Source organism: Mustelus asterias, unplaced genomic scaffold, assembly GCF_964213995.1.
Source record: "Mustelus asterias unplaced genomic scaffold, sMusAst1.hap1.1 HAP1_SCAFFOLD_334, whole genome shotgun sequence".
NCBI lineage: Eukaryota > Metazoa > Chordata > Chondrichthyes > Carcharhiniformes > Triakidae > Mustelus > Mustelus asterias.
The window spans coordinates 333,751-360,139 of record NW_027590296.1 but is presented as its reverse complement, the minus strand read 5'-3'; the positions used below and the strand labels follow the sequence as shown (position 1 = coordinate 360,139).

Here is a 26,389-nt window from a genome sequence, read left to right as displayed (position 1 = left end):
CTGATTGAAGACAGAGGGTGGTGGTGGATGGAAAATTTTCGGACTGGAGGCAGGTTGCTAGCGGAGTGCCACAGGGATCAGTGCTTGGTCCCCTGCTCTTTGTGATTTTTATTAATGACTTAGAGGAGGGGGCTGAAGGGTGGATCAGTAAATTTGCTGATGACACCAAGATTGGTGGAGTAGTGGATGAGGTGGAGGGCTGTTGTAGGCTGCAAAGAGACATAGATAGGATGCAAAGCTGGGCTGAAAAATGGCAGATGGAGTTTAACCCTGATAAATGTGAGGTGATTCATTTTGGTAGGACAAATTTAAATGTGGATTACAGGGTCAAAGGTAGGGTTCTGAGGACTGTGGAGGAACAGCGAGATCTTGGGGTCCATATCCACAGATCTCTGAAGGTTGCCACTCAAGTGGATAGAGCTGTGAAGAAGGCCTATAGTGTGTTAGTTTTTATTAACAGGGGGTTGGAGTTTAAGAGCCGTGGGGTTATGCTGCAACTGTACAGGACCTTGTTGAGACCACATTTGGAATATTGTGTGCAGTTCTGGTCACCTCACTATAAGAAGGATGTGGAAGCGCTGGAAAGAGTGCAGAGGAGATTTACCAGGATGCTGCCTGGTTTGGAGCGTAGGTCTTATGAGGAAAGGTTGAGGGAGTTAGGGCTGTTCTCTCTGGAGCGGAGGAGGTTGAGGGGAGACTTAATAGAGGTTTATAAAATGATGAAGGGGATAGATAGAGTGAACGTTCAAAGACTATTTCCTCAGCTGGATGAAGCTATTACAAGGGGGCATAACTATAGGGTTCATGGTGGGAGATACAGGAAGGATGTCCGAGGTAGGTTCTTTACGCAGAGAGTGGTTGGGGTGTGGAATGGACTGCCTGCAGTGATAGTGGAGTCAGACATTTGGGAACATTTAAGCGGTTATTGGATAGGCACATGGAGCACACCAGAATGATCGGGAGTGGGATAGCTTGATCTTGGTTTCAGATAAAGCTCGGCACAACATCGTGGGCCGAAGGGCCTGTTCTGTGCTGTACTGTTCTATGTTCTAAGTAAGGAGACCAAAACTGTACACAGTACTCCAGGTGTGGCCTCACCAGCACCTTATACAGCTGCAAGGTGACCTCGCTGTTTTTAAACGCCATCCCTCTCGCAACGAAGGACAAAATTCCATTTGCCTTCTTAATTACCTGCTGCACCTGCAAACCAACTCCTTGAGATTCCTGCACAAGGACACCCAGGTCCCTCTGCACAGCAGCATGCTGCAATTTTTTACTATTTAAATAATAATCCATTTTGCTGTTATTCCTACCAAAATGGATGACCTCACATTTGGGAATGAAAGACTTGTTGGGCTGACAGTCAGGGGGAAAATGCTGGATCAATAACAAATGATGTGATAACTGGAACCTTCCACAATAAGGGTGAATTTGTGCCGAGTCAATGGGGATTTTTCAAAGGGAAATCTTGTTTCACAAACTGGGTGGAGAGTTTGAAGAATGGAATCGCAGAATAGATCAGGTGTAACTGGTGGATTTAGATTTTCCCAAAGCTTTTGATCAGGTTCCACACAAAAGGTCAGTAAATAACTTTAGAGCAGGTGGAATGGACTGGAATGGAGCGGGAACTGGTTCACAGACAGAAAACACAGAGTGGGGATAAATGGGTCATTTTGAGGTGAGCAGCCTGTTACTCGTGGGGAAACACAAAGATCAGTGCTTGGGTCCCAGCTATTCACAATCTACATCAAAGAGGGGCTTCCAAGGATCTCCACCCTTTCACCGTGCTCCAGATATGGTCTCACTAATGTCCTGTCGAGCCAAGGCATAATCTCTACACCTGCCTGACATCATTCAATCCCACTGTGAACACTTGGGATAAAACAGGAATTCTATTCTGATAGAATTCATGCACTGGTAGATTCAGAAAGAACGTTCCCAGTCATGGAGGAGTCCAGAACTAAGGGTTGTAGTTTGAGGATAAGGGGTAAACCTTTTAGAACTGAGGTGAGGAGAAATTTCTTCACCCAGAGGGTGGTGAATGTGTGGAATTCACTCCCACAGAAAGTAGTTGAGGCCAAAATGTTGTGTGATTTCAAGAAGAAATTAGATATAGGTCTTGGGGCTAAAGGGATCGAGGGATATTGGGGGGAAAGGGGTAATCAGGATATTGAATTTGATGATCAGCCATGATCGAAATAAATTTTGGAGCAGGCTCGAAGGGCCGAATGGCCTCCTCCTGCTTTGATGTTAACTCGAGAACTGCCTGGAGTGGCAGTTATCTGTCAATCACCTGAAAGCAGTTGGTTCATGAGTGTTAATCAGTGCAGCAGGAAGTAAAACTAGCAAGCAACTCATCAGAGGGTTTATAAAAAAGACACGCCTTTCAAACTGCATGATCAGTAAGAGGTGCATGAGGAGACAGGTAACTGCACTGGAATGAGACAGAGACTGAGTGAGCAGTGAATTAGGTTCATGTGGGAATGCAATGCACAGGGGAAAGAAATGTGGTTATTATTAGAATTATTCTAAGTTAATTAAATGTGTAATTTAATTAAATTTAACTAAAAAACATCAGGAACAATGGCAGGACAGGTGTTATGTTGCAGCTGTGGAATGTGGGATTTTGGACACCCAGGTGATCCATGACAAACACATCTGCAGAAAGTGTAAGCAGCTGGAGGAGTTCCAGATCAGAATGAGTGAGCAGGAGGCTGAACTGCAGACACTGCACAATGTAAGGGAATGGGAGAAATACCTGGGCAATTTGTTCCAGAATATGGTCACGCCTCTTAGACTAGGGTCATCTGTTTTGTCAGCAGTGAGGGTCAGGAGGATGTGACAGGGAAAGGGACCGAGCTGGGGGGAGTGGAGGAGCCTCACACTTTGCATTTGTTGTAAAGATTTGAGGTGCTTACAATCTGTGTGGATGAAAGCAAGAGCTGCAGAGTGAATGAGCAGACTGACCATGGTACCATGGTACAGGAAGGCAGCCCAGTGGGGGATAGCAAACAGGAATGTGGTCGGCAGTAGGTACAGTGAGGGGCACAGACACTGTTCTCTGCTGCAAAGAGCGAGAGCCCAGACAGCTGTGTTGCCTGCCCGGTGCAGGGTTCAGAGCATGTGCTCAGAGCTGGAGAGGAACTTGCATTATAAGTGGGAGGATCCAGTGGTCGTGTTCCGTGGAAGCACCAAAGACAGGACAAGCAAAGAAAGCTGTCCTGGTCTCCTCCACTAGTGTTCAATCAGGGTGACATTGTGGGCTGGGTGGGGACACTGAGGTCGGAGAGAAGTGGTCACGCAAGCAGGGATAATTGGGATGTCTGCAAAGGGCACAGTCATTCATAGAGTACATATGGGAGAAGGAAAGGATAGGATGCAGAATATAGTGTTTCAGTTACAGATAGGGTGAAGAAAAAGATCAGTTTCATGTCAGATAGGTCCATTCAAAAGTCTGATGGCAGCAGGGAAGAAGCTGTTCTTGAGTCGGTTGGTACATTATCCTAGACTATTGTATCCACTCTGGTTGAGACTTCCATGAGTAACGCTTGTGTACAGTTTTGGTCGCCTCTCTTAAAGAAGGACATGCGGGTAGTGTCACAGAGGGAGTGTAGGGAAGGTTCATTGGACTGATTACTGGGGTGAAGGAGGGAGGTGGATGGCTCCAAGGGACACGGCTGGTGGACGGCAGGCAACTCATGGCAAAACCTCCGTCCTCCTGGGTCAATGATCATTCCTGACAAGGACTCATGTGTTCAGTCTGTCTATAATTCCAAGGCAATGGTCTCTCTGTAAAGTCTCAGGGACAGTGGTGTCAAACAGGATAGTGTCAGAGGCAGGCAACTCACACAAGGCTCTCATCACCCTGATCAAAGAGCAATGTTTCTATGTACATTCATGTATGAATAGGAGGAACACCCATCTATGTTTCTCCAGGATGTCATTCACCGAGAAGGAGTGAGGTGGGGATGTTTTGTCTGAATGGAACCCAGGCAAAGGGCTTCACCCTGGGCTGCAGGTTTTGAATTGGAGGGAAATTTGTAAAGGGTGTGCTCACTAAATGTATTATTTCAATGCATTCACAGATATGCTGAGATTTTCTTTTTCATTCATTCGTGGAACATGGGCGTCGCTGGCTCGCATTTATTGCCCATCCTTCATTGCCCTTTGAGGGCAGTTGAGAGTCAACCACATTGCTGTGGCTCTGGAGTCACATGTAGGCCAGGCCGGGTAAGGACGGCAGATTTCCTTCCCTAAAGGACATTAGTGAACCGGATGGGTTTTTCTGACAATCGACAATGGTTTCATGGTCATCAGAAGATTCTTAATTCCAGATATTTGTTACTGAATTTAAATTCCACCATCTGCCGTGGCGGTGTTGTGGGAAATTTGCCACTTCGCAGTCAGACTTGGAGGTTCAACAATGCAGTTTTATTTCGGACAAAGCTTTGGGAGAAAGCACTGGTACTCCGCAGTACTTGGCAGCTACTTTCTCAACTCCACAATGGTAGTTGATCATTTTTATACCTTTCAGACAATAGGCAGTACAGACATTAGCCGTTAACACATCGTTACAAGTTGAGTCGGCAGATACGGACATCGACAGTTAACACATTGTCACAAGCAGATAGGTACGGACATGGACAGTTAACATATCATTGTTCATAGAATGGATACATTTATGCAGTTATGTCCTCTATCAATGACTGGTTTCAATCTATACATTCAGTGGCTGATCTTGTTACATTAATGTATTTATGTCCCCATCTGTGGCTGACCTTATTATCAGACTCATTGTTCTGGGTCTGCTCTTATCTAAAGTGCCTCAAGCTCTGACCAGCTTCCTGCAGCAATTCAGATACTGCAGGTTTTAACTTTTTGTGGAACTGTGCCAAAAGTCAGTGCCTCTTAATGCCCCTTCCCAGGTAACCATTTTGTGTCCATCGCTTTAATTCCACCAGAACAGTGGGATTCGAACCCGGGTCCCCAGAACATGGGTTTCTGGATTAATGGTCGAGTGATAATCCCACTAAGCCACTGCCTCCCCATGATGGGAGCTGCAGGCAACCCTGCCTTTGTACTGGCTCTGATCCAGATGAAGGGAAGGAGGGCCTGTCACAGATTGGCACAGGATCAGGAGGATCAATGGGCTGAACGGCCAGGGGCAACAGAGCCTCAAAAAGATCAAGATTCTGACCGACAGGGTCCACAGCAATGGCGGCAATTCTGCCCACGGGATCATCCCATGATGCAGACAATCTGGGCAACTCCCAGGCAGCACTGGGTGTTGAAGGACCTTGGAGATTATAGGGCTGCTTCCTCAGGAAAAAGGAACAGCGCCAGAAAACATGGCTGATGACACCAGTTCACTGTCTGCAGGATGCTGCTGAGGGCATTTACCATAATGCACATCCTTCCACCAGGTTCCAGATTGTGGAGTCAACAGGGCTGCTAAAGATGAGGTTCAGATGTTTGAGCTGCTCAGGCAGGGCTCTCCAATAGTCACCACAGAGAATGTTCCAGATCATCATTTTCTGCTGCATCCTGCACAACCTCGTGCTACAGAGGGGGAAGTGTCTTTCCTGAGGGAGCGAGATGTCTCCTGTGATGAGGGTAATGAAGGGGGTGGATCTCCCAGGGGTCAGGATGTCACTGAGCTACATGCAGAGTCTATCCCAGGAGAATGATGTGTCAGACAGGTCCATGTCAATCTGATCGCTCCCAGATTCCAGGCAGAGGAAGCTGCTGATACATTTGGTGATTTTGTTTCCCATCCTTTGTTGGCTGGAAGGCCTTGAATATTTTTGATGGATGTTATTTTCTTCTCATACCTTGATTTATGAGATCAGAATTAAATTTCACTCGTTACCGTCTTCCCCGCTCTGGGTTTGATTCTTTGCCTGTGCCAAACTGTGTTAAAATGCAGAGTCCTGCTGGTAAATGCAGCATTAGGACCTGCACAGCTCTCTGTTCCCCCACAACCTCAGACACCTGTCAGTAGAATAGTGATGTAAAGTGTACACAAAGTCCATGTGTACAGCAGCCTGGAAACAATATCAAATCTAAACTCACCAGGGATACACTCGTGTCACCCTGACACCTGCTCCCAATGGGGGACTGAACTGGCAGAGAGTTCTTTCAGGTAGAACCAGGTAGATGGGCCCACAGGGAGGAGCGTGAGAACAACATTTGACCCATTGAGATCGCTGCTCCATACAGATTGATGAGGGATGTCCCTGCTCCTGATTGTCAATCGTACATCATAAACCCATATCCATTGACATCATCATCATGCCAATATGTTTTGAAGTAACTTTGTAATCCACTCACTGAGAGTCCCTCACCTGCACTGTGTTCCTGAGGTGCAACCACTCCAGACCCTCCAAGCGCAGAGACCCCGATAAGTCTCGGTCCTAAATGGCCTTAGTTTAAGTGTGAGACTGTGATCTGCCATTCTGGTTCCTGCAGCAAAGATAAACATCTTTCCTGCCTGGGCCCGACAGAGGTCTGTTATTGCTGCTGATGCTTCACATCGATAGCCTGTCACTTCACAGCACGGTCCAGTACACAGGCCCATTCTACTCTCTATCTCTCCTCATGCGCTTTACCCCCATCCTTCAATGATGTCCATAGAAATTTGATTGCGAAGCCTTCATGTGAGGTCTACTGCCACCCGTGATGGGCAGACGAGCAAGGCACACAAATCTTCATGTGAGATCTGAAAAAGGCTGAGGAACTGGGAACACAGTAGGACATTCGAGCCTGCTCTTCCGTTTAACTTGATCATGGCTGAGCCTCCTCTCGATGTCATACTCCTGCCTCCTCCCCATACCCCGTGATGCCTTTAGAGTGCAGAAATCTATCTATTTCCTTCTTAAATATATTCAATGATTTGCCCTCCATGCTTTCTGTGGGAGAGAATTCCACAGGTTCACCACGCTCTGAGTGAAGGTGTTCCTCATCTCAGTCCAAAATGGCCTTCCCGTACCCTGAGACTGTGAACTCCTGTGACATACCCCCAGCCAGAGGAAACAACATCCCTGCATCCAATCTGCCCAGCCCTGTCAGAATTATATACGTTTCAATGAGATCCCCCTTCCCTGCTGTCAATACCAAGAAGTGGTGACTGTCTTTGAAAGTTCACGGGCACGATGGGCTGAATGGTCTCTTTCCAATGCGAGACCATGTTGTAATTATTATATAATCTAATATTTGGATTGGATTAAATCCACATTTACAAAGTTGCCTTGAATTGAAGATTGTCCTGTGAGGTGAGAATGATTCTGTGTCTGCGGACAAATAGAAGTGACCTGAGGAGGACAGTTCCACTCAGCTGGATAAACGAGAGCAGACATTTCACAGGAGGATGGCCTGATCAGCGGGATGATGAAAGTGAGGAGGGATAGTTCACCAGAGCCCACCCCAAACGGGATGTGTTTCCTGAGTTTGATGCCGTGTGTTTTAGCGCTGTGGCAGGGACGGATATCTGAAGCTAGAAATTGTGACAAAGATCCCACGATTCAGAACATGACATGTTTAATGTGGAGGAGTTACTGTTAACCTGCTACTTCCTCTTCCCCAGGTAGAACCTCAATCATTTATCAGCTGCTGAATCAGGATTTTACTCTGGGACAGAGTGAGGAGGCAGCGTCCAAGTCTACCTCAGCCCGAAAGGGGATCAGAGCCCGTGCTACTGCTGTTATTCTGAACCATGCACTAACTGTCTGGAAAACTGGGTTAAAGATCACCGGGCAGAATTTTACCATCTCACTGAGCCCATTTTACGGCAGGAAAAGGTTGTAAAATCGGGCATGGTGCAACTAGGAGGAACAGTGCCCATTCCCATTTCACCCCCCAAACAATCGGCACGATCGGGAGCCAGCTCAAAACCGGCAAAACATATATTTGTATTTTTTTGCAGTCATCAGGGTGTAATTAGCGAGCTTCACTCCCAATCCTCCCAGCTCAGCTCCTTAAACACCTCGTTCACTGCAGCCGGAATCAGTGAGGAAAACACCTCATGTATAACAGTCACATTCAGGCATATGAACAGAGAGGGTGAACGAAGAGGGAAGTCTCTGCTTTCACAAAGCTCCGTGCTGCTGATGGGGGGGTTATTTCATGGTGGCCATGTTGTGTTTTGGATTGGGGGGGGGCCTGCGAGTGTGTGAGGAGGCGGGGGGGGGGGGGGGGGCTGCTGTTAATCACAGGGTCCGACTTTGGCCTCTCAGCATGGACCCAGGTCTGAGCGCTGACCTCAGGTCTGAGCGCTGACTCTCGGTCCTAGTGCTGGCAGCAGGACGCACTGTTGCTGGTGTGGGATGGGCTGGAAACTCTCTGAAGTGGCAAGCCTCAAGCAGCACTGGAGCCGCTCCTGCATGGGTTCTGGGTGTGTGTTTATGAATGGGGGGGCTGTATATCCATTCTGGGGAGCTGCGGAGGAAATATTGGGGGCTGTGTATCCATTCTGGGGGCCATGAGGGTCACGGGAACTGTGTGTTGCTGGGTGTGTGTGGGGGGGTATGGGGATAGTGTGTTGCTGGGTGTGTGTGGGGGGGTATGGGGAGTGTGTGTTGCTGGGGTTGTGTGGGGGGGTATGGGGAGTGTGTGTTGCTGGGTGTGTGGGGGGATGGGTAATGTGTATTGCTGGGTGTGTGTGTTGCTGGGGGTGTGTGGGGGGGATGGGGAGTGTGTGTTGCTGGATGTGTGAGGGGTATGGGGAGTGTGTGTTGCTGGGTGTGTGGGGTGCATGGGGAGTCTGTGTTGCTGGGGGTATGGGGAGTGTATGTTGCTGGGGGTGTGTGGGGGGGTGATGGGGAGTGTGTTTCTGGGGGTGTGTGGCGGGGGATGGGGAGTGTGTGTTGCTGGGGCTGTGTCGGGGGGGATGGGGAGTGTGTGTTGCTGGGTGTGTGTGGGGTGCATGGGGAGTGTGTGTTGCTGGGTGTGTGGGTGGGGGCGGTATGGGGCGTGTGTGTTGCTGAGTGTGTGGGGGGTATGGGGAGTGTGTGTTGCTGGGTGTGGGGTGCATGGGGGGTGTGTGTTGCTGGGGGTGTGTGGGGGGGTATGGGGAATGTGTGTTGCTGTGGGGGGTATGGGGAGTGTGTGTTGCTGGGTGTGTGTGGGGGTATGTGGAGTGTGTGTTGCTGGGTGTGGGGTGCATGGGGGGTGTGTGTTGCTGGGGGTGTGTGGGGGGGTATGGGGAATGTGTGTTGCTGTGGGGGGTATGGGGAGTGTGTGTTGCTGGGTGTGTGTGGGGGTATGTGGAGTGTGTGTTGCTGGGGGTTCTTTGGGGTGTATGGGGAGTGTGTGTTGCTGGGTGTGTGTGGGGGGTATGGGGAGTGTGTGTTGCTGGGTGTGTGGGGGGTATGGGGAGTGTGTGTTGCTGGGGGTGTGTGGAGGGTATGTGGAATGTGTGTTGCTGGGAGTGTGTGGGGGGTATGGGGAGTGTGTGTTGCGAGGGGTATGGGGAGTGTGTGTTGCTGGGTGTGTGGGGGGTATGGGGAGTGTGTGTTGCTGGGGGTGTGTGGGGGTATGGGGAGTGTGTGTTGCTGGGGGTGTGTGGGGGGTATGGGGAGTGTGTGTTGCTGGGGGTGTGTGGGGGTATGGGGAGTGTGTGTTGCTGGGGGTTCTTTGGGGTGTATGGGGAGTGTGTGTTGCTGGGTGTGTGGGGGGTATGGGGAGTGTGTGTTGCTGGGGGTGTGTGGGGGTATGGGGCGTGTGTGTTGCTGGGGGTGTGTGGGGGTATGTGGAGTGTGTGTTGCTGGGGGTTCTTTGGGGTGTATGGGGAGTGTGTGTTGCTGGGTGTGTGGGGGGTATGGGGCGTGTGTGTTGCTGGGGGTGTGTGGGGGTATGTGGAGTGTGTGTTGCTGGGGGTTCTTTGGGGTGTATGGGGAGTGTGTGTTGCTGGGTGTGTGGGGGGTATGGGGAGTGTGTGTTGCTGGGGGTGTGTGGAGGGTATGTGGAATGTGTGTTGCTGGGAGTGTGTGGGGGGTATGGGGAGTGTGTGTTGCTGGGTGTGTGTGGGGGGTATGGGGAGTGTGTGTTGCTGGGGGTGTGTGGAGGGTATGTGGAATGTGTGTTGCTGGGAGTGTGTGGGGGGTATGTGGAATGTGTGTTGCTGGGGGTGTGTGGAGGGTATGTGGAATGTGTGTTGCTGGGTGTGTGTGGGGCGTATGGGGAGTGTGTGTTGCTGGGTGTGTGTGGGGGGTATGGGGAGTGATAGGGGTGATGGGTTTGGAGGCTGGGTGGTGAAGGAGCTTTGGTGATTACACCCACCTCCCGGGTTACAAATTGGAAGTAGATTTTCTTTATTCATTCATGAGCAGTGGGCATTTATAGCCCATCCCTTATTGTCCTTGAACAGAGGCTGTTTCAGAGTCAACCACATGCTATGGATCTGTAATCGCCTGCAGGTCAGTGTGAGTAAGGATGAGCTGTGAACAGTGAGCTGGATTCAACCACAACCAAAATTCACCAAATAGCAAGTTACCGGATAGAGGAGGAAGCGTGGCAGTATTTCGAAGAAGAACAAGGATATCGTCCCCCGTAGCCTGGGCAATATTTTACCCCCTTCCCGATAAACATCACAAAATGACAGGTTATCTGATCATTACCATGTTCGGGCTTTTGGAAGTTTGCTGGGTGCAAACTGGCTTCTGCATTATCCGCATTCCAAGCGCGCGCACGCTTCAGGACAGAGTTCATTGACTGTAAGAGACTTTAAGGCGTTCCCTGATGATGAAAAGCGCAGCAGGAAGAGAGTATTTTCTCACTGTGTTTCCTGTTCAGTGGGAAACACTTTCATGCTGTGCTGCTGTTCCTCCAGCACGTGGAGCCATGTGTGTTTCTGCAGCAGCTCAACCCATCCCAGAACCCTGCTGCACCAGCAAAGCTTCACTCATAAATACTGTCGCTGTTCTCACATCGGAAAATGCAAAGGCCTTGTTACACACACCATCATCATCGACTTCAGGAAGCCTCGTGGAGGACACGCCCCTGTCTACAACAACAGGGTCAAAGTAGAAATGGTCGAGAGCTTCAAGTTTCTAGGTGTCCAGATCACCAACAACCTGTCCTGGTCCTTGTTTCCTTGGACAAGAGGTTGAGAGGAGATTTGCTGCAGGTATTCAAAGCCCTGAGGGATCTGCACTGAGGCGATGGGAAACTGTTCCCATTGCTGGAAACTTCCAGAACAAGATTGGTTCCAGTTAACTGGCAAAAGGAAGAGTGAAGAGCTGAGAGAAACTTTCTCCAGCTGCAAAGAAACTAATCTGGAGCTGGAAAGATTGTTTGAAGCTTTTCCCCAGGTCGGTGGTGACGTTCACGAGGGGTCATAGGTTCAAGGTGAAGGGGGAGAGGTTTAACACAGCTATCAGAAGGACATATTTTACACAGAGGGTGGTGGGGGCCTGGAATGCGCTGCCAGGCAAGGTGGTGGAGGCAGACACACGGGGAACGTTTAAGACTTATCTAGATAGCCATATGAACGGAGTGGGAATGGAGGGATACAAAAGAATGGTCTAGTTTGGACCAGGGAGCGGCACGGGCTTGGAGGGCCGAAGGGCCTGTTCCTGTGCTGGATTGTTCTTTGTTCTTTGACAATTCCTACATTGAGAACAATGTTTCTCTCAGTGTGACAAAGAGATTTGGATGGTCTGAAAGTGTCATTTTCTAATGAAATTAGACACAGTAAGAAGTCTCACAACAACAGGTTGAAGTCCAACAGGTTTATTGGGTAGCACGAGCTTTCGGAGCGTTGCTCGTTCGTCAGGTGAGGCCCACCCCAGTCCAACGCCGGCATCTCCACATAATGAGATTAGAGACAGCTTGTCAGAGGAGGTCCCTGTGGGAGTGGATTGGCTGGAGCGCCTGTCACTCAGACTGAGGGAGGCGAGGTTCTGAGATTCTGGGGAGTCTGATTGGTCAGAGTGCCTGTCACTCAGACTGAGGGAGGCAGGGTTCCGAGACTCTGGAGCAGCAGATTGATCAGAGCGCCTGTCACTCAGATTGAGAGGTGGGCAGGTTTCCATGACGAGAAAAACCGATTGGCCGGAGCTCATAATGTAACTTTAGATATTCCTGTTGTCCCATGCAGCAAGTTTGAGTGTGTTCCCTCTGCTCAATGTCAGAGACTCACTTGTTGTGACAGGTTTGTATTTGTCTGTATTAGGAGAGAGTTGGAGCAACAGAGACTCCACTTGACATGGTCTCTGAAATGGCCCAGCATGCCTCTCAGTTCAAGGGCAATGGGGATGGGCAACAAATGCTGGCCAGCCAGCAACACCCATGTCCCACAAATGAATAACAAATACTGAGTAACTTTATAAAGTGGCAGATGGAAAGGTTTCTCTTATTCTATTTAATATTCACATCGTTAATGAAGAAAGTTATCAAATAATAATCAAACCTATTCCTGAAACACCGATCTCCTTGGAGGGAGGAGAGGCTAAGAGGAGATTTGATAGAAATGTTCAAAATCATGAGGGAGCTGGACAGAGTAAATAGGGAGAAACTTTCCCACTCGGAAAAGGATCAAAGAGAGGGCCCAGATCGCTTCTCGGGCTTTTGGCTAAGATCAAGTATAGTTTTTTTTATATTTTTCCAATTCAATCAAATCAAATCCAATTCAGAGTCTCAACAAGTTGAGACATTTCAGATCCAGGCTGACAAGACAGGGCGAGCGACCAAATCACCCTGTCCTGGGCCTGATCTACATGAGCCAAGTTGATTGGAGGAGCAAAGCAACACCTCCTCCAAAACTTGAGCTCATTTGCATCTTAGCCAAAAGGCCGGGATGCAGCTTTTAAAAATTGCTTCATATGAAACATATGAAGCTTCAATGTAACCCAATGACCTCAACCAAGTGCAACATCCAATCCATACTACACTTGATCTTAGCCAAAAGGCCGAGAAGCGAGTATTTTTGCTGTCCTGCACTTGGTTGAAGCCGTGAGGTTATCAAATAATAATCAAGCCTATTTGTGAAGCACCGATCTCCTTGGAGAGAGGAGAGGCGAAGAGGAGATTTGATAGAAATGTTCAAAATCATGAGGGAGCTGGACAGAGTAAATAGGGAGAAACTTTCCCGCTGGGAAAAGGATCAAAGAGAGGGCCCAGATCACTTCTCGAGCTTTTGGCTAAGATCAAGTGTAGTTTTGCTGTCCTGCACTTGGTTGAAGTCGTGAGGTTACACTGAGGCTTCATTGGAAGCAGTTTTTTAAAGCAGCATCTCGCCCTTTTGGCTAAGATGCAAATAGGATCAAGCCTTGGAGGAGGTGCATTGCCTGCTCCAATCAGCTTGGATCATGTAGATCAGGCCCAAGACAGGAAGCAGCCAGCCTGTCTGTCAGCTTGGATCGGGAATGTCTCACTGGTTGAGATTTTGAATTGAGTTTTGATTGGATATAAAGAGTGAGCCCAGATTTAAAGTGATTTGCAAAAGAAGCAAATGTGATATTGGGAAAATCTCTTTCACGCAGCGAGTGGTTGGGGTCTGGAATGCACTGCCTGGGAAGTTTGCTGGAGGCAGCTTCAATCAGTACATTCAAGAGGGCATTGGATAATTATTATATGCTTTTCTGGTCACCACATTATCGGAAGGATGTGATTACACTGGAGAAGGTGCAGAGGAGATTCACCATGCCTGGCTGGAGCATTTCAGCTATGAAGAGAGGCTGGTTAGACTGGTGTTGTTTCTCCTTAGAGCAGAGAAGGCTGAGGGAGGATCTGATTAAGGTGTACAAAATTGAGGGACACAGATAGGAAGAAACTCCTATCAATAACTTGGGGCATAGATTTAAGGTGAGGGGCAGGAGATTTAGAGGGGATTTGAGGAGAAAGCTTTTCACTCAGAGGGTGGTGGGAGTGTGGAACTCACTGCCTGAAAGGGTGGGGTCAGCGGGAGAACTCTCACAACGATTAACACGTGTTTAGATGAGCATTTGAAATGCCCAAGCACACAGGCTACAGAGCAAGTGCTGGAAAGTGGGATTAGAATAGACAGGTGTTTGATGGCTGGCGCAGACGCGATGGGCTGAAGGGCCTCTTTCTGTGCAGTGAAACTCTGTGATGATGACTCTATGACAACAGTATCTCCACATCAGAAATACTTTGTGGATTTTTATATGCCTGGGGCACTCAGGGGGTTGTGAAAGGCGCTATATAAATGCAAGAGTTTCTTGCAAATAAATTTGAACTTCACAGCTCCAATCCCTGTAAGTAACTTCTCCGTCGCTATGATCCAGAATGGATCACATTGGCTTTTCTGTCTCTTTGTGTTAAACAATAAGTGGCTGCAATCAGCAACATGGTTCAGTTTCTTACCCGTGTTTAGCAAAGTGCTATTTATTCAGCAGCGAGTTCCATCTGGAGCAGAGGACAATATAATCTCAGTCCCCACCCATTGATACCTCCTCCATCCTCCACTGCCAACACCCCATGGACCTTAACCTGGCGGCCAGGGTTCAATCCTCTCTCCATTTTCTCAAACTGTTTGTCCTTCAACATAATCAGGTTTTGTTTCTGCCCGTGAAAAAGTCATGATGTGGAGATGCCGGCGTTGGACTGGGGTAAACACAGTAAGAAGTTTAACAACACCAGGTTAAAGTGTGGAGATGCCGGCGTTGGACTGGGGAAAACACAGTAAGAAGTTTAACAACACCAGGTTAAAGTTTAACCTGGTGTTGTTAAACTTCTTACCGTGAAAAAGTCGACAGCACAGTACATAACTCCGAGAATTATGATTAAAAGCTATGGGGTGAACCTTATTGGGGAATCGTGGAATTTAAGGTGTTCAGGAATGCAGTAACATCCAAAGTAAAAGCAGTTTGAATCAGGAAGTGCCGAGTGTGAACATGGCTTTCAGACAGCAGGTCCAGAGTTTGACCGAGGAGACAATTTGTTCCATTTGTCTCGATTTCTTCACTGATCCGGTAATACTGGATTGTGGACACAACTTCTGCCGCTCCTGTATCACCCAGTGTTGGGAAAAGAAGGAGACAAACTCCTGCCCGGAATGTAGACAGGGGTTTCCGGAAAGAAACCTCAGGATAAATCGGGCCTTAGCGAATCTGACCGAGAAAACTCGACAGTTAAAGCTGAACCAAAAAGAGAAGGAAAGTAAACTTTACTGTGAAAAACATCAGGAAGAACTGAAGCTGTTTTGTGAAACTGACAAGAAATTGATCTGTGTGAACTGTGTAGTTTCACAGGAGCACAAATCTCACAACTTCCTGCCCATCGATGAAGCTGTTGAAATCTACAAGGTAAAAGGGAAAATATTTTATAAACTGATAGATTTATCACATTTTTATAGTCTCACACTTTCATTGTGATTTTTCTCTCCCAATCCCAGAATCAGCTGAAATCTTCCTTAGATTCTCTCACAGAGAAGAAATCAGCGACTCGAGAAACGGAACAGAAACAGAAAGGGAAGATTTGTGAAGTTAGGGTAAGGTTTCCCTGTGCTGGTTTTCTGGGATCTCGGTTAGTTTTGTTCCCTTTATCGCGGGACATTAATTCTGTTCCACATTTCATTTGGTAGGAACAGTCGGCCAGTCTGCAGACCCACATCACATCCGAGTTCACTAAAATGCGCCAGATTCTCACTGAGAGAGAGCAGCGTTTACTCAGAGATCTCAGGGAGGAAGAGGAGAGGATTCTGGAACCGATGGAGAGAAACCTTCGAGAGATTCAGGAGAATTTAAATTCTATTGAGGAGAAACTCTCCAAGTTGCAGAAACAGACGGAGCAAAAAGACCAGCTGTTATTTCTGAAGGTGAGGGAATATATTGTGGGTCAGTTCAGGGAAACTTCACACTGACACTAAGTAACTGATGGGAACTGCGGAATAAATAGAGAATTTACTGAAAAATACTCAGAATGCAACAAATTTCTGTCTATCCCGTGGACTTTCTGCAGTATCTGTGAATTAACAGCTCCCACACTCTGCAGATTCCCGGGAATACCCGTATCCTCCCGAGAATGAGTTCTATTGATTTTCACATTTGCTTTGTGATCATTTCCGTGTTCCCCAAGTTTAATTTTCTCCTGGAACTCCCGTTGTAATCCAGTTCCAGTTCCATGTTGTGAGTGTGTGGGTGTGTCTGGGACGGTGTGTGTGAGAGTCACTGTGTCTGTGAGTGGGGCTGATATCCAGTTCCATGTTGTGAGTGTGTGGGTGTGTCTGGTACGGTGTGTGAGAGAGTCACTGTGTCTGTGAGTGGGACTGATATCCAGTTCCATGTTGTGAGTGTGTGGGTGTGTCTGGTACGGTGTGTGAGAGAGTCACTGTGTCTGTGAGTGGGACTGATATCCAGTTCCAGTTCCATGTTGTGAGTGTGTGGGTGTGTCTGGTACGGTGTGTGTGAGAGTCACTGTGTCTGTGAGTGGGGCTTATATCCAGTTCCAGTTTATTTGACTCTCCACAATCTTCCCTCCAAAAATTATCACTTTACATTTCCGTGTGAAATCTCATCTGTTCTGAGTTTGCTGATTTCACCAGCCTGTCTAACTGCTCCTGAAATCTGTTCCTGTCATCCTCACCGTTCCTGATTCATTTCTTTCAGGAGGAAGCTTGTCGGAAGAGAAGGTAGGACATGTTCTTTACTGAAACTCTGCAATTTAGTAAAATAAACCCAGGAAATTGTTATTATGGTTTATTTATTGGCTGTTGTCACAACATTAAATGGTCGTTCATTGGGCCACGAAAACTCAGCATATTGTTCAAGGGCGAAAACTTTACAACTGCCTTTATTACAATGATTTTACACAACTACAATATTGTAATAAATAACCGGGAATTGTAAATAATACAACCTGGTTCCCAGGCAGGAAGTGATCACTTATCTGGTGTTGGCTGTCAGTGTCTGTGACCTTCCCACTGATCCTGAGAGAGCCACATGGTCCATGTATCCAAGCAGTGGGTCACCCATGTCCCTGCATGGAGCCTGACCAAGCTGAGAAAGTCTCACGTTAAAGGGGGAACGGGTTCTATTTTTATACTAAATACAAACTAACTCTGTGTCCTTCACAACCACAACAGTAAACACTTGTATTTATATAGTACCTTTAATGTAAATTAAGATCCAAAGGACTTTCACAGGAGTGTTAAAAAGTAAACTGACACAGAGCCAAATAAGGAAATATTAATACAGATGACGGAGGTGGGTTTTACAGAGCGTCTTAAAGGAAGAAAAAGGAAAAGAGAGATCGACAGGATCAGGGAGTGAATTCCAGAGCTCAGGACGGCAGCTGAAGGTCCAGCTCCCAATGGGGGAGTGACTAAAATCAGAGATGTTGAAGGTGCTGGAAGTGGAGGAGAGCAGGATTCTGGGAGAGTTGTGGGGCCCAGGGATTGCAGAATTAGATATTCAGCTTTGGAATCTTTTCAGCCTTTGTCTTTGTTCTACAAACTTTGTTTATAACGCAGCAAGTGGACAGGCTGAATGTTTATCATTGAGATATCCCGGTGACTAATCTGTTATCAGGTTTTGAATCTTTTTTGGGGCATGACTGTTTCCCATTGTCTGTCCTTGAATTTCCAAGTTATCCCTTTCTCAGTTAGAGAAACAAGATTAACATTTCACTTTGTACATTTTCTCCATCATCAAAAATGCTGCAAATCTGACCATTTAAATAAGTTCTAAAATCTTCTAACAAAGTCAAATTCATCGCATCATTTTTACCATTTACAGGATCAGTGATGAGTTTAAGACATTCTCAGTATCTGCTGCTGCCCTGTCTGTCGGGAAGTACAAAGACCTTTTACAGTACAGAGCGTGGAGAGAGATGATAACCTTCATTAACCCCGGTAAAACTCTGATATTAATTTTCCTGATTGTAAATCCAGTTCTGAATAAACTAAATGGGCTCCATGTTTCCAGATTAAATACTCACATTTCCGGTTGTTAATATCTGGATTCTCCCCATTCTCAGACTCCTCTTTCTGTGGGTTCCTCTGGGGAAGTGTCTGAAACCATCATCACTGTGTGTCAAAGCAGTGAAGGGATCTGTATAACCAGAGGAACAGAGCACCAATCTCAGGATGTGAAATAGAATTGCTCCAGGAGACTGGACTGGTCTCGTCTGTCATTCTGGGAAACATTTTTATTATCATTTCTCAGGAAGGCACACAGACATTCGAGAGCAAGTGTTAAACGGCAAATCATCTGTTCGGTGGAATTGGGCACCTTCATCAAGAGGAGGGGCTGCAGAAACTGCGAGTCTGCACTGGATAAGGGAGGGAGTGTGGTGATCTTACTGAAATGTTCAAGGCTCAAAACAGAAGGGAGAATATAAACATCCCCAGGTTTAACACAGTCACAGGGTCCAGATTAAAGTAGGGATAGCTTTAAATCTAGAATAGGGAGGGTGACACAACAGTTTGGGTTGAGTGAGGTTGAGTTTTTGAGTAACTCCATTGAGGTAGTGAACCAGTGAATCCACCGCTCACTCTATGAATTTGATCAGAGGCCCAATCCATTCTGAGAGCTGATCTTCAGAACAATATCACTGCCCAGTTTCCCACTGGTTTGCAGTGTGGGAAAATGTTCTGTGGTTCCTGAGGAGGGGACAGGAGACAAGAAATCCGACTCCGGTGAGGGAATGACATGAATATACAGCAGGGGTGAGAGAGAAAGGAGCGGTGAGTAGCAGTAAGAAAAATAACTCACCTCCTAGTCACAGAGAAACCATCAAAAGCTGCCTTCATTCCCACAGTGTGAGCCTAAACACTTCCGAACCAGTGGAATCATTCTGAGGAACAGTCACTGATTGAATGTAGAAAATGAGAAAACCAATTTCCAAACAACAAGATCACAGGAACAGCACTGTGACGATGATGAAGCTTTCTGTTTTGATGATGTCGTTTGGGGTATAAATATTAAGCAGCAAACAGAGCGAATAAACTGCTTCCATCATTTCCAATGGGGTTTCCAGTGGTCCCTTTAAGACCAGTGATTAAACCATTGTATAGACTGTTCCTCTGGGTGGGGCATCACCATTCAGTGGAAGATCCAGATTGTATTGAGTCTCCAGGTATATCAAATGTCTCCAGTTTGGATAGAAAATGAGGCTTCTCCTTGTGTTTAGTGTGGGAATACTGAATACCTATTTTGCTGCTGCGACATTATTGTGGGGATTTGATCTCTGCTGTTCTTTATATTCTGACCAGTCACCTGACCCACCATTCATCTTTGGTCAGTTATCTGCTTTTTCCTTAAATTTGATACTTTCCTTCACTTCTTTAGCGAATCACGGATGCTGGGTCCTCCCATTAGGGATTTTCTTTCCAGTAGGAATATACTTATTCTGAATACTCTGACATATCCCCTTCAATGTCTGCCATTGCTTCTCTATTGCTGTATCCCTGAGCCTGGTGTCCCAGTTCACTACAGCTCACTCAGCTTTCATGGCAACATAGTTGCTCCTATTTAAGTTTAAAATACTGATCTTAGACCCACTCCTTTCCCTTTCAAACTCAATCATATTGAAGTTGCTGCTACCTGGGCTGCCTTCACTCTGAGTTCATTAACTATTCCCATCACATTACACAGTATCAATCTAATATAACCTACTCTCTGGTTAGTTCCAGAACGTGCTGCTGTATGAAACTATCTCGAAAGAATTCTATGAACTCCTCATACAGGCAACTACAACCAATCTGATTTTTCCAGTTTATATGTAGATTAAAATCATCCACGATTGTTACTGTCCCTTTATCAGAAGCACCCAATATTTCTTCTGATATACTGTGAGCCACATTGTGATCACAGCTGGGGGTGAGGGCGGGTGGAGGTGGGGGGTGGGGCGGGGGGGGGGGGGGCGGTGAGGGTGGGGAGGCTGCAGACCACTCCCATTATTGACTTCTTTCCCCTGCTATTCCTCATCTCCATCCAAACCAATTTTACATCCTGATCTCCTGAACCAAGGTCACCTCCAGCTATTGCACCAATGCCATCCTTGAGTGCTACTCCTCCACCTTTAGCTTCCTATTCTTCTTGAATGTAATTAAATGTTATCCTTTCCTCCTGCAGTCGGGTCTCTGTAATGTTATCAGATCATATTCATTTTCTCCAATGTGTGTTATCAATTTGTTGACTTTGTTATGAATGCTGTGTGCATTCAGATACAAAGCCTTTAGTTTTATCTTTTTATTATCTTTGTACCACCTAGTCTTGACTATTGGAGCGTTCTGAGGTTTTATATCTTTGTCCATTCCTGCTATTCTATAATCCTCATTTCCCATATCATTATGATGCTTTCCTGCCTTGAATCAACCCCTGGATTTGCCACATATACTCAAGGTAGATCCCTCACCTTCCAAGTTTAGTTTAAATCCCTCTTTACTTCCCTAGTTATGTGATTTACAAGAACATTCATCCCAGTATAGTTCAGGTGTAGACCATCCCAACAATCAGGCAGTGTGCCTTAACGACTATCGTCCAGTGGCTCTGACGTCCATTATTATGAAGTGCTTCGAAAGGTTAGTCATGGCACGAATCAATTCCGGCCTCCAGATTGCCTGGATCCACCACAGTTTGCCTACCGCCACAACAGGTCCACAGCATACGCCGTGGCCCTACACTCAACCCTGGAACACTGGGATGACAAAGACACCTATATCAGACCCCCATTTATTGACTGCAGCAAAAGAAAAGTTTGTTTGTAGGTGCAGCAGGTAATGAAGAAGGCAAATGGAATGTTGTCCTTCATTACCAGAGGGATGGAGTTTAAAAACAGGGAGGTTATGTTGCAGCTGTATAAGGTGCTGGTGAGGCCACACCTGGAGTACTGTGTACAGTTTTGGTCTGCTTACTTGAGAAAGGATGTACTGGCACTGGAGGGGGTGCAGAGAAGATTCACTGGGTTATATTCTGGAGCTGAGAGGGTTGGCTTATGAGGAGAGACTGAGTAGACTGGGAGTATACTCATTGAAATTCAGAAGAATGAGGGGGGATCTTATCGAACCATATAATATAATGAAGGGAATAGATAAGATAGAAACAGGGAGGTTGTTTCAGCTGGCGGGTGAAATTAGAACTAGGAAGCATGGCCTCAAAATAAGGGGGAACAGATTTAGGACTGAGTTGAGGAAGAACCTCATCGCTGAAAGGGTTGTGAATCTGTGGGATTCCCTGCCCAGTGAAGCAGTTGAGGCTACCTCGTTAAATGTTTTTAAGGGAAGGACAGATAAATTTTATGTTCTCCCATCCATTGACTCCGCCTCCACTTCCCACTGCCTCGGGAAAGCAGCCAGCATAATCAAGGACCCAGCGCAATTGGTGAAAATGTTTGAGCTGTTTACAATCTGTGTGGATGAAAGCAAGGGCTGCAAAGTGAATGAACAGACTGACCATGGCATCATGGTACAGGGAGACAGTAAAATGGGAGACAGCAAACAGGAATGTGGTGGCAGTCGGGGACAATATAGTGAGGGACACAGGCACTGTTCTCAGCAGCAAAGAGCGAGAGTCCAGATGGCTGTGTTGCCTGCCCAGTGCCCGGACATTCTCTCTTCCATCGGGAACAAGATACAATAAGCTGAGGTCACTTACCAACCGACTCAAGAACAGCTTCTTCCCTGCTGCCATCAGACTTTTGTATAGACCGACCTTATATGAAGCTGATCTTTATCTTCACCCTATCTGTAACTGAAACACTATATTCTGCATCCTTTCCTTTCCTTCTCCCATATGTACTCTATGAATGGTATGCTTTGTCTGTGTAGCGCACAAGAAACAATACTTTTCACTGTATACTAACACATGTGACAATAAATCAAATCAATACAACCCGACTCGCTCCAATACTGGTGCCAATGCCCATGATCCAGAACCCATTTCTCCCACACCAGTCTTTGAACATTCATCTCTGTAATCTGATTGTCCCTCTGACAATTTACATGCAGCTCAGGTAACAATCCAGAGATTATTACCTTTGAGGTTCTGCTTCTTAATTTGGTCCCGAGCCTCTCATGGTGACTGTGCCCTTTGCAGACATCCCAATTATCCCTGCTTGCGTGACCACTTCTCTCCGACCTCAGTGTCCCCACCCAGCCCACAATGTCACCCTGATTGAACACTAGTGGAGGAGACCAGGACGGCTTTCTTTGCTTGTCTTGTCTGTCTTTGGTGCTTCCACGGAACATAAGAATTCGGAGCAGGAGGAGGCCATCTGGCCCCTCGAGCCTGCTCCGCCATTCAATAAGATCATGGCTGATCTTTTTGTGGACTCAGCTCCACTTACCCGCCCGCTCACCATAACCCTTAATTCCTTTACTGTTCAAAAATGTATCTGTCCTTGCCTTAAAAACATTCAATGAGGTAGCCTCAACTGCTTCACTGGGCAGGGAATTCCACAGATTCATAACCGTTTGTGTGAAAAGGTTCCTCCTCAACTCAGTCCTAAATCTGCTTCCCCTTATTTTGAGGCCATGCCCCCTAGTTCTAGTTTCACCCACCAGTGGAAACAACTTCCTGCTTCTATCTTATCTATTCCCTTCATAATCTTATCTGTTTCTATAAGATCTCCCCTCATTCTTCTGAATTCCAATGGGTATAGCCCCAGTCTCCTCAGTCTCTCCTCATAAGCCAACCCTCTCAACTCTGGAATCAACCTAGTGGATCTCCTCTGCACCCCCTCCAGTGCCAGTATATCCTTTCTCAACTGAGGAGACAAAAACTGTACACAGTACTCCAGGTGTGACCTCATCAGCACCTTATACAGCTGCAACATAACCTCGCTGTTTTTAAACTCCATCCCTCTCGCAATGAAGGACAAAATTCCATTTGCCTTCTCAATTACCTGCTGCACCTGCAAACCAACTCCTTGAGATTCATGCACAAGGACACCCAGGTCCCTCTGCACAGCAGCATGCTGCAATTTTTTACCATTTAAATAATCGTCCATTTTGCTCTTATTCCTACCAAAATGGATGACCTCACATTTACCAACATTGTACTCCATCTGCCAGACCCTCGCCCACTCACTTAGACTATCTATATCCCTTTGCAGACTTTCAGCGTCCTCTGCACACTTTGCTCTTCCACGACCACTGGATCCTCCCACTTATAATGCAAGTTCCTCTCCAGCTCTGAGCACATGCTCTGAACCCTGCACCGGGCAGGCAACACAGCTGTCTGGGCTCTCGCTCTTTGCAGCAGAGAACAGTGTCTGTGCCCCTCACTGTACCTACTGCCGACCACATTCCTGTTTGCTATCCCCCACTGGGCTGCCTTCCTGTACCATGGTACCATGGTCAGTCTGCTCATTCACTCTGCAGCTCTTGCTTTCATCCACACAGATTGTAAGCACCTCAAATCTTTACAACAAATGCAAAGTGTGAGGCTCCTCCACTCCCCCCAGCTCGGTCCCTTTCCCTGTCACAACCTCCTGACCCTCACTGCTGACAAAACAGATGACCCTATTCTAAGAGGCGTGACCATGTTCTGGAACAAATTGCCCAGGTATTTCTCCCATTCCCTTACATTGTGCAGTGTCTGCAGTTCAGCCTCCTGCTCACTCATTCTGATCTGGAACTCCTCCAGCTGCTTACACTTTCTGCAGATGTGTTTGTCATGGATCACCTGGGTGTCCAAAATCCCACATTCCACAGCTGCAACATAACACCTGTCCTGCCATTGTTCCTGATGTTTTTTAGTTAAATTTAATTAAATTACTCATTTAATTAACTTAGAATAATTCCAACAATAACCACATTTCTTTCCCCTGTGCATTGCATTCCCACATGAACCTAATTCACTGCTCACTCAGTCTCTGTCTCATTCCAGTGCAGTTACCTGTCTCCTCATGCACCTCTTACTGGTCATGCAGTTTGAAAAGCGTGTCTTTTTTATAGACCCTCTGATGAGTTGCAACCTCCTTACTCTGAGATTATTCCCTCTGGTACCAGATTCTCCCACAAGGGGAAAGAACCTCTCAATATCTCCGCTGTCAAGCCCCCTGAGAATCCGATATGTATCAATAAGGTCACCTCTCATTCTTCTAAACTCCAATGAGTTCAGTCCCAACCTATTAGCCTCGCCTCATAAGAAAATCCCTCCATTCCTGGAATCAATCTAATGACCTTTCTCTGGACTGCCTCTAATGCCAGTATATCTTTTCTGCGGTTAGGGGATGAAGACAGTATTCAGGTGTGGTCTAACTAGTGACTTGTCCAGTTCGAGCAGGACCTCCCTATTTTTATACTCCATTCCATTTCAATAAAGGTCACCATTCCATTTCTCTTCCCTGACACTTGGTGAACTTGTGTGCTGGCTGTTTGTGATTTATGCACAAGGACCCCCCAATCCCTCGGTGCTGCAGCTTTCTGCAGTCTTCCTCTATTTAAATAATATTCAGCTCCTTTATTCTTCACTTCACATTTTCCAACATGATGTTTCTTCTGTCAAGTTTTCACCCACGCAGTGAAATGTTTTCTATCCCTCTGTAGACTCTTTGTGTCATCCTCACCACTTGCCTTCACTGATATTTTTGTGTCACCCACTAACTTGGCAATCATACATTCACTTCCCTCATCCAATCATTCATATAAATAAGAAATGACCATTGAATTCGAGACTGATTCCTGGCATGAAGTGATTGTCTTGTGACAGAAGCCTGAGCAGGTTGGGTCTCTACCCATTGGAGTTTAGGAGAATGAGACGAGATCTTATTGAAACATTGAAGACACTGAGGGGACTCGACAGGATTGACGCTGAGTGGATGTTTCTCTTGTCAAGGAGTCTCATACAACGGACAGTTTGAAAATGAGCAATCTCCCATTGAATACAGAGAGGAGGAGATTTTGTTTCCTATCAGAGGGATGATTTGTGTTGGATTTCTCTCCCCCCAGTGAGCAGGGGAGGATGTATCACTGAGTATATTGAATCAGATCAGTCCTCATCTTATTGAATGGCAGAGCAAGCTCGAGGGGCCGAATGGCCCACTCCTGTTCCGAGTTCTTTGTTCTGGGAATTGATTTTTAGTGTGACATCTTACAGACTTGGATTGTGTACAATCTGTACGGTGACATCTACACGATGCTTCACAGAGATATCACCTCCCACCCGCTCTCTCCAGCTTTCTCTCCTCCACCTCTGTTCCCTCTCCCTCTCTCCTCAACCTTGACTTTCCCTTCCAGTCCTCTTCTCACTGTCTGGCTTCCCTCTCACAAATTCCCCCTCCCCAACCCCGCGACCTCTCTCTCTCTCCTTCACTCCCTGTCCCTTATGCTTTCCTCTACTCACATACCCCCCCTTCTCCCCCCAAACTTCTTTCCACCTACATTCTCTCTCCCCTTTCCCCCCCTCTCTCTCCTCCCACTCTCCCTTTGTCTCTCTCTTTAATTCCTCTTTTCTTCTTACCTCAATCTGTCCCACAATCTCTCTCTCCCATTCCCCACAACCACCCCATCTTCCCTATCTCTCTCTCACTCACTGTCTCTCCCGTCTTTCCGCAGTCTTCCCACTTTCCTCCCCTCCCGCTCTCTCCATGAACCCATCACATTCCTGCTCCCACTCTCCCCTCCCCCTCATTCTCCCCTCACCCTCACAAACCTCTCTCCTCTCTCCCTCACTCCTCACCCTCTCTCCCCTCCCCACCCCCTCTCTCTAAATCACTGACTGTGTTATTTTAACTTTCCCCCAGCTCCAGCCTCTCTGACTCTGGATCCGAACACAGCGAACCCCTGGCTCATCCTGTCTGAGGACCGGAGCAGTGTGAGACTCGGAGACAAACGGCAGCCGCTCCCTGACACCCCGGAGAGGTTTGATCGCTGGGCCTGTGTCCTGGGATCAGAGGGATTCACATCAGGGAGACATTACTGGGAGGTGGAGGTGGGGGAGACATGGTGGAGTCTGGGAGTGGCCCGAGAGTCTGTGAACAGGAAAGAGGGAATCGTCCTGAGACCTGAGACCGGATTCTGGATTGTGGGGCTGTTTCCCAGAAGAGGTTATTTTGCCGCCACTTCACCCTCATGGACCCGCCTCACCCTGAGTGTGAATCCCCGGAAGATCGGGGTTTTCCTGGACTATGAGGGTGGACAGGTGTCATTTTACAATGCGGACAACATGTCCCATCTCCACACTTTCACCCACACTTTCACTGAGAGAATCTTTCCCATCTTCAGTCCGGGATGGAAAATCGGGAAAACCTCAGCCTCGCTGAAAATCTGCGGGGTTAAAGGTCACGAACAGATCCATCCCATAATTTCACACCGTCTCCCTGCCTCCTGCCAGCTGTAAACTGATGGAAGCTGTTGATATTGTGGGTATTGTATAGAATTATAATTTACATTGCGGGCTCCATGATTACATTTGTAAAATGATTCTTCAAATAAAACAATCTGAGAATCACTGGAACAGAAACAGTTTTTCTCAAAGATTCAACA

General features: G+C 47.1%; 2 protein-coding genes and 1 pseudogene across 2 annotated transcripts in view; 1 reads left to right on the top strand and 2 right to left on the bottom strand.

The window, feature by feature from the left end:
- The window catches only part of LOC144486419 (E3 ubiquitin-protein ligase TRIM39-like), a 121,905-nt gene that overhangs the window by 6,266 nt on the left and 89,250 nt on the right, over window positions 1-26,389 (bottom strand). The window lies entirely within an intron of this gene.
- LOC144486425 (U2 spliceosomal RNA) lies at window positions 12,714-12,917 on the bottom strand (annotated as a pseudogene).
- LOC144486415 (zinc-binding protein A33-like) lies at window positions 14,828-26,381 on the top strand. The gene is made up of 6 exons (XM_078204450.1): window positions 14,828-15,263; window positions 15,353-15,448; window positions 15,542-15,775; window positions 16,566-16,588; window positions 17,694-17,809; window positions 25,648-26,381. Exons 1-6 carry the CDS (start codon window positions 14,853-14,855, stop codon window positions 26,241-26,243), a joined length of 1,476 nt encoding a protein of 491 aa, XP_078060576.1. The 5' UTR covers window positions 14,828-14,852; the 3' UTR covers window positions 26,244-26,381.

Excerpts from the sequence above, each read along its gene's own strand:
- LOC144486415 (XM_078204450.1), top strand. The coding sequence starts at position 14,853 with ATGGCTTTCAGACAGCAGGTCCAGAGTTTGACCGAGGAGACAATTTGT. Across the intron at positions 15,449-15,541 it reads GGAAGATTTGTGAAGTTAGG|GAACAGTCGGCCAGTCTGCA; the intron begins GTAAGGTTTCCC and ends TTCATTTGGTAG. Across the intron at positions 17,810-25,647 it reads GATAACCTTCATTAACCCCG|CTCCAGCCTCTCTGACTCTG; the intron begins GTAAAACTCTGA and ends ACTTTCCCCCAG.